The 8373-nt window shown below is 38.8% G+C and overlaps 1 protein-coding gene across 1 annotated transcript; it reads right to left on the bottom strand.

Annotated features, from left to right (window-relative positions):
- Positions 1-981: 981 nt before the first annotated feature.
- Positions 982-7411, bottom strand: LOC126765096 (uncharacterized). The gene is made up of 3 exons (XM_050482711.1): positions 6835-7411; positions 1155-1411; positions 982-1092 (listed from the first exon to the last, which is right to left on the bottom strand). Exons 1-3 carry the CDS (start codon positions 7053-7055, stop codon positions 1064-1066), a joined length of 507 nt encoding a protein of 168 aa, XP_050338668.1. The 5' UTR covers positions 7056-7411; the 3' UTR covers positions 982-1063.
- Between the last annotated feature and the right edge of the window lie 962 nt (positions 7412-8373).

Here is an 8373-nt window from a genome sequence, read left to right on the forward strand (position 1 = left end):
CTTCTCCGCCATTATTGTTCTTACGTGTAGATCTATTAGCCTTTCTAGTACCTTCAGCATAAAGGAGGTAAGGCTTATAGGTCTAAAATCCTTGGCATTTTTGTGTGTTCTTCTGCCTGGTTTTGGGAGGAACACAACTTTACTTCTTTTCCAACTTCTTGGGATGTAAGATAGTTGTATGCTAGCAATATAATTACAATAATATACAAATATATTTTCTAGCCTTAGAACCATTGGTTCTACCAGTTTTTGCAGCATTATGGGCATAATCCCGTCAGGACCTGGCACTTTATATGGTGCAAAACTATTTATGGCGTATTTGATTTTTCTTTTGTCTACTATTTGGCTTCGATAGTCAGCTGCGTTCAGCGGTGGTTCTGGTTGAACCCTCGTTGAAGGTGTTTGCTGACTCCCGGGGAAGTGCGTTGTGATTAGTACCTCCAGAGACTCTTTTGCCGAGGAGGTCCAATCACTTCCCTCCGCCCTAATGTAGGCAGTATTAATATGATCCTTCGATAGCATTTTACTCAGCCTGGCGGCTTCTGTGCAACTTTCTATCGATGTGCAGAAAGATCGCCATGAGTCCTTTTTAGCTTTCCTGACTGCTTTTTTGTATTCTTTCATACTGTCTTTATATGGCTGCCAGATTTTGGTTCTAAATCTCTCATTGAAAGCCTTCCTTAGTTGTGTTCTCAAATTCTTGAGTTCACTGTTCCACCAAGGAAGAGACTTTCTCTTTTTCAAAACTGTTAGCGGAGTAGATTTATTAAAAGTTGTGGTTAGGATTTTTTCTAACTTCTCTACTTCTGAATCTAATTCCTCAGGATTTCTGATGCTCTTATTTTTTTCAAGGCATTTTGTTGCTATACTGGTAAATTTTCCCCATGCCGTTCTTCTAAGGTTCCGGTAAGTGAGAGGAGCACTGTACTTCTCGCGGATGCTGAAGAGTATCCAGGATTGATCCGACATGGAAGGCTCATCGGATACCCTCCACTTATCCACAACGAGACTGTCTGTGTCTGTTGATAGCGTGAGGTCAAGCACTTCCTCCCACCCCGGAAACCTATCCGAGCTTGGGAAAATAAAAGTTGGCTTATCGCCCTTGTTGCAAATACATAGATTACTATTCAAAATATACTGCAAGAGTAACTCACCTCTGGTGTTTATACTGGAGCTACCCCATACGGTGTGCCTTGCGTTTGCATCACACCCTATTAGGACATCCTCCTTCCTGTTCTCCTCTACTAGTCTGGTGAGCGGGGCCGGTGGTATGTCTTCGTCATGGACCAAGTAGGCCGAGACCAAGAAGAAGGGCTTTTCCTTCTGTTCCACCTTTACCACTGTGATATCTGCTGTGCTGTAATTAGGACAAAGAAATGCATTTATACTTTTATTGATAAGAATGCATGCCCTAGTGTTTAGACGGGGGCAAGAAAAAGGTACTCTTATATTTTTTAAAACAATTTAATTTATTAAAAAAGATTAATTTTGACACTTCACCGAATAATAAAAAATGTTTGATAAGTATTTAAAGGCATTCGCTACATGCCCAGATACGATCGAATAAATGAAACGTATCCAAAAAAATTAGACGCTGTGCATCCAGTCGAAGTGTCGAAGTCGAAGTTAAGTGCAGCGCGCGGGTTGGTTGTCGAAAAAACAACGAAAAATGGGGTGCGAAGTATACGCGACGAATGTTGACGTGCGAATTGTCCGTAAGCGATTGTCCATTTCCTTTTTGTTAGGTTGATGGTGTATGGTGACGTCGTGCGGTGATCGCTGGCTGAGTGTGTTGGTGTTGTCCTAGGGTGCGCCAGTTTTTCCCAGGCAGAGTGGTGTATGCATGCGGGGAGATGCTTAAGTCATTTAAACATACTGGGCCCCCTAGGCAAATTTTTTGCCTAGTATTACGTACTTATATGATGTTCAATGTATTTCGGCGGAAATTGGTGTTTGAAATAAGTAACTTCAATATGTATGAACGGGTCATATTGAAATACTCTTCATATTTTATGACTTGACGACTTGTATTACTTTTAAACTCGTTTATATATATTTTTAATTTCGGTTATTGACAAATTCTTTAATGACGGCTTATTATTTGTGGTTTAATTTAAAATTTCTTTACCATCGGCTTGGTAAACTAGCTGTTTATTAGTTGCCTTTTCTGTATGATCGCAATTGTTTGCATTTGATTTATTCTCGGCTTATGAAGGATAGTAACCCCACGTCTGGCTCTGATATGGCCAGAATGGGTACTCCTTAGCCCAGGAGTTAGGACTTGACAATAGAGGGATCTTGCGAGAGAATGGCCGTGAATTGCGAACGGTTTCATTTCGAATTGTATCGTGGTAATTTCTAGCTACTTTTTTTGAAATGGAATGTTAAAATTTTACAACAAATTCCCATCCACTTCTGTTATGAGAAGCGCTTATGTAATAATGATAAGAACGACCTTTGCTTTTTGTACGTCTAGGTGCGTCACACTATCGCATTGGGTATATGGTGCTCGTTGAACCTATTTTGTTTAAAATTTTATTTATTCTGAAAAGTTACGAAAAAATGTCGATTTTTCGACTTTTGATACAACTGTGTTTATTTGTTTTTATTTTATGTTTTTATGTATGCGCTACTTTGGCGTTTAGTAGCCCGCCACCACTCTAGGATCTGTTCAGAATTGTTTTTTTTTTTTCATTATTGGCGAAAGCCATCCTGCGGGGCCGAAAAGTTGTATGTGCTTTTAACATAGAAGGAAGTTTCCCTATATCTCGAAATTACCTTAATTGTGAATTAAAATATATGTCCTCAACTTGAGTTGTCATGGTTATAATTGGCTCTGCAATTAGTCCACTTTGTGTTTCGCTGTGCAGCGTTTTAGCTTTTTGTGCCTTTGAGCAACATGGTGTCTCTTGGCAATTTTTAAAATTTTGGATTTCGGGATTTGCTTTTGCTAAACCCATGGTTCCTTTTGTGTAAGCGCTTCTTTGGCGTAAGTTAGGATATATGCTGTAATGAAGCATTGTATGATGTCTTTTATGACAATATAAGCAATTAAATTTGCTTTTGTCAAGTTTTCAGATTGTGTGTATGGGACAAGCAGTTTGTGCAGAGTCTTTTTGATCTGACAAAGTTGTTCCTTTCGTTAATGTTTAATTTTTTAAACTTCTGGCAAGTTTTAAGCTTATGCTCTCTTGTGCATAGTTCGCATTACGTATGTTTTCTTTGTTCGGATGTGAATGATTTTGTTTTGTTAAAAATTTTGTTTGATTTGTTTTTGCTTCTAGCTTGGGGTCTATTTAAGCTTCCATTTTGGTCGTGTTTGTTCTTAGTTTTGTTTATTTTTTCTTCTAACCTTTCCGCAATTTCATATTGGGTGGTGAGAAAATCTTTCATTTGTTGCCACGTTGGGCACTTTTTTCGTGATGAGAGCGATTGCTCCCATAGAAGCAACGACTTTTCTGGTAATGCGGCGGTGCAAATGTTTACCAGAATTGGGTCCCAGCTGTCTGTGGGAATATTTAGTGTCGATAGAATCGACAAACAATTTGAAACAGTGGATTCTAGTTTGATGAATTCTACACTTGTTCCTTTCTTAATTTTTGGCAAGTTCATTAGTGTCGTTACTTGCTTATCGACCAGTATTCTGTCGTTTTCATATCTAGCTTTTAGAGCTTCCCAAGCCAAATTGAAATTGCCGTCATTTAATGCGAACTGTTTGACTGTTTCGCCTGCTTGACCTTTAGTTTTGTATCGGAGGTGATACAATTTTTGCACATGTGATAATTGAGGATGGTTTATGTACACGGCCTTCATAACCTCCGTAAAAGGTTTCTGTGTCACATGCGGGCACCTCGAGGTGGATGCCTGAACTTGCCTCTTGGTATTGTTGTATTTGTGGCAGCTCTACTCTACTGTGGGGAGTAGGTGCAATTGCTTTTATTAGCTTTAATTGATCGGAGATCATAGCTTTCGTTTCTTCATATTGGTCTAAGCAGTTTTCGTAAATATCGTAAGCCGATGATTTAAAATCTTGTGGTAGATCTGAATTGTCAGAATCTACTATGGCGTCATGAGCCGCTTGGAGGCGAGTCCAAAAATTTTTAAGATTTAGAGTTTTTATTTCTAATAACGATTCCGAGTTTTCGTGAATCGGTAAAGAGGCAAATCTAGTGCAGTATCTTGTTAAACTGTCACTTTCTGAAATAAATCTAGCAACCTGTTTTGAGCGTGTAGCTCCAGGTGTACTTTGATTTTTGTTATTGTTCATTATTTTAGTTGTATGTAGAAATATTTTTCAGTGTGAACTGAATACTTTTTTTTATAAGTATATAAACGTGTTTTTTTTTTTATTAATACCGCACCTTTAATTTATTAAAACTTTTTACGTCCTTATGTTAGTATTTAGGTACACCCTAATACTTGGACTTGTTTGTATGTATGTATGTGCTTATGTTTTATGCAATTGAGAGCTCGCTGAAGAGATCAATGCGCTGTTTACATAAGTATGCACGAATTGTTTGTGTGCTTATGATTATGCTTTTTCTTATATTCTTAAGCAATTGAGAGCTCGTTAGAGAGATCAACTCGCTTTTTGTATACAATCCTGCTTGTTTTTGTTTGCCAAAGAACAAGAGGTATTGCCGTATAATTGCCAATGTGGGCTTTGAATGTAGTTATGTATAGGATTGTAGAAGTACCAATAATATATTGATGTGTATATAGTGTTCATAAACTTATTTATATTTTGTGATACTGTTTTTATTTTTATATTTACCCCAATTAACGTATTTTGTGATTTAATTATCGTTCCGTTTAGTTATTTACGGAAATTACGAGAACTTTTTCTTTGAAAATTAAGTAAATTCAATAATTATAATTACCCAGTGTAGGGTATGTTATCACAGGCTGTTTCTATCCCGTATGATTATATGTGCAATAAATGTATACATATGTATATACATACATATGTATGTACATACATATGTTCGCACTGGGAAAAGAGCGCGAAAGCGAAGTGGGAAATTTGCAGGTATTCTTCCCTATACACTTTGTAAATAAACTTATCTTGTTTTTGGTTTTTAATATACTTGGCAGATGGTATGCCTTTTGCTTGAGTATACTTGTACTTATTTTTTCGCAAAGTTGAGAAAGCGAGAAACGGAATGGGAAAAAGGTATTATCCTTTGTTAAAAAGTTACATATGCACTTTTGAGTTTATGTATGTATATAAATAATAGAATATGTTTGTATGTGCTATATACAAACGTGTGTCAATAAGCTTGTACATATGTATGTATGGATGTTAGCATTTTGATTTGTTTGTTAATAATGCTGGTTGTGTTTTTAAATTTTCTTTTGCTTAATTGTTTAACCTATTTACTGTTTTTTTCCAACAGAAGAGTTATTGCTTAGCATAAATAGCAAAAAGTTATTATTTAGTTATATATGTATGTCAATATATAATGCCAGACAGTTTCAGGGTTTTCCCGAAAATTAAACCCGAAATGTTTGTTAATCGTATTTTCTAATTAACGGAATCGTTATTTCATCGTTAATTGTATATATAAACTACCAATTTTACATACATAAGTATATGCATTATAAAGTTAGAGTAGATGAACAGAATACGCTAACTTTAGTTTTGTAGGGTAAAAGGTTATGTATAGTATGCCTGTTCGATTTGTTCCATTTCCTATGCTGTGTCCATCTGCTTGCTGCTGACCTCCTTGTGCGTGTTGTTAGATTTAGGTAAGTTTAGCCCGCGTCCGGTTTCTAGTTTTTGTTTATTCTTTTTGATTTTAGGTTTCGCGCCCGAATAGTGTTTGTTTTATATTTATTTATGTTTTGTATTTTTAGTTTAGGAGTTTCGCGCACCGTTTGTTTTTGTTTTTTGGAACGAAATTAATTTCGTTCTTGTTGTTTATATTTTTGTAATGGTAACTAATTGTCACCTCTGTTTTGGGTTTTGCAGATTTAGAGTTTGATATATATGTACATTAGCATATCTTTTGGGAGCCGTTCCACTTTTTTTTTGTCACAGCACTCATTTGGTTTTTTGTTTTTTGTTATGCACACATGTGTATGTATGTACTTTTGTATTGTAATTTGTATTTGCTTTGATTTTCTTTGTAGTTGTTTTGTTGTTTGTACATCACCTTTCTTGTTACTTTTGTATTACATAAGTATGAGTATATTTTAATTTGCTTTGTTGATTTTATTATTTTTTTTTTTGCTTTATTTGGATCACTGCACTATGTTTTTTTTCTTTTGGATTTTGTTCCCCACACAATTCGGTTTTTTGTTTAAATTTTTCTCGTTTTTTGTTTCAATTATTTCACTAATCCATAGTGCCTCTCACTATGGCTCGAAGGACCATGTTTAGACGGGGGCAAGAAAAAGGTACTCTTATATTTTTTAAAACAATTTAATTTATTAAAAAAGATTAATTTTGACACTTCACCGAATAATAAAAAATGTTTGATAAGTATTTAAAGGCATTCGCTACATGCCCAGATACGATCGAATAAATGAAACGTATCCAAAAAAATTAGACGCTGTGCATCCAGTCGAAGTGTCGAAGTCGAAGTTAAGTGCAGCGCGCGGGTTGGTTGTCGAAAAAACAACGAAAAATGGGGTGCGAAGTGTATGCGACGAATGTTGACGTGCGAATTGTCCGTAAGCGATTGTCCATTTCCTTTTTGTTAGGTTGATGGTGTATGGTGACGTCGTGCGGTGATCGCTGGCTGAGTGTGTTGGTGTTGTCCTAGGGTGCGCCAGTTTTTCCCAGGCAGAGTGGTCTGTGCATGCGGGGAGATGCTTAAGTCATTTAAACACCTAGGTTTACCTCTGTTCCGTGTGTAAAACAGGTTATGGTTGCTGCTGTTTAGCCTTTTAATGGTATCTTCATTGACCCAGGGCTCCTGTACTAGGCTGATGTCGATGCCCCCCTCGTTCGCGAGGGTTGTCAGATTCGCTGTAGCACTCTTCGAGTGCTGCAGGTTTATCTGAACGCATCTTATGTTATTGGGCATCTCGGGTTTCTTCGATGCCCACATTCTTTAGCAACTGGCTGGCGTCGTCGACCTCTTCCGTGTCGTCTTCGTCAGCCGCTTTGTCGCCTTGGAATATTTTTAGTCTGGCTTTGCGGATTCCGAAGCTGATTTTGTAGTCAGTCTTCTTCAGAGCCTCAATGGACTCATCACAAATGGCCACTAGTATTGGCTTGCTTGCTTTATTCGGTTTTTCCTCCTTGATTAGCTGCCACTAATCTATACTAGGTATAGATTTGTTCTGCAGCTTAATGCACCGCAGGAGTTTTTCGCCTGGCTCCTCTAGAGGGGGTAACCAAATGCGAGCACGAGGTCTCTTCGGAATGTCCTTGGCGGGTATAAGCCTCAATTGGAGGCCTACAAAGGCGATGCTTATGTTAGCAACACTACCCGTCAGGAAATCCAGCGAGGCCTGGTCCGCGCACTTGATGACCCTGTAGCCCCTGAGGGTCTCAGAAGAGCCATACTCCGGGAGAGGACCCGCAGGATTGTCGAGTACATAGCTTAGCACCATACTCGACAATCTGACGTCGATCTCCACCCATCTCTCCTGCATTGTGCTCGGAGAGGAGGAATTTCCATCTATGATGGCCACCTGCAGGCTATCTCTGGCAACATCGCAGAAATGCCTTGCCGTTGTTGTGCTCCTGTGTTCACCTTCGCTCCGCCTCGGTTTTTTGGGCTGAGTTCCGGGTACTTCTGTGGTGGAGCGATTTCTCTTCTGAGAAGTGCTCTCTCGCGTGCTCTCTTCTTGAGGTTGTGATTGCTTCCTTTTCAGGTAGCCTTCATATTCCTCTACGATAGATTTGAGGCGCTTTGTTTCAGCCTCATCAATTGGGGTACCGGCTGCCTGGTCTTTGGCTATCTTCCCTAGTATGAAGACTGCCCTCTGGTACCGGTTTTTTCTCAGCTGATTCTGGGATTTCTTGCGCTTCTTTCTGTTTTCTCCTTTAGCCGCCAGTGCACTTTGGTTGATGCTCATGGCAGCCTTGGAGGTGGACGCTTCCTCCCTTATATCAGGGGCTTTTACTGCTGTATCTACCGGTATACTTTGGTTGGTATGTCCGGTAGTACTCTTACTCGTCTCCTGGCTGGAGGCAAGTAGCTCTTCGTCCTCTTCGGATTCCGTAATAGGATTCCGATAGTTCATGTCCTTAGTCGTTGCTGTTGTCGTCAATTTGATTGTTGTAGTTGATGTTGTTGTTGTTGTTAAATTATTGTTTCCGTTCATATTTGGCCCCACGAGTAATCCGGAAAGGGTTGGTCACTCGTCCCCAGAGCCGGTATGCGGAGAGAAGGCTTTTATACCTCCGACCTCGCCCGG

This window comes from Bactrocera neohumeralis, unplaced genomic scaffold, assembly GCF_024586455.1.
Source record: "Bactrocera neohumeralis isolate Rockhampton unplaced genomic scaffold, APGP_CSIRO_Bneo_wtdbg2-racon-allhic-juicebox.fasta_v2 cluster10, whole genome shotgun sequence".
NCBI lineage: Eukaryota > Metazoa > Arthropoda > Insecta > Diptera > Tephritidae > Bactrocera > Bactrocera neohumeralis.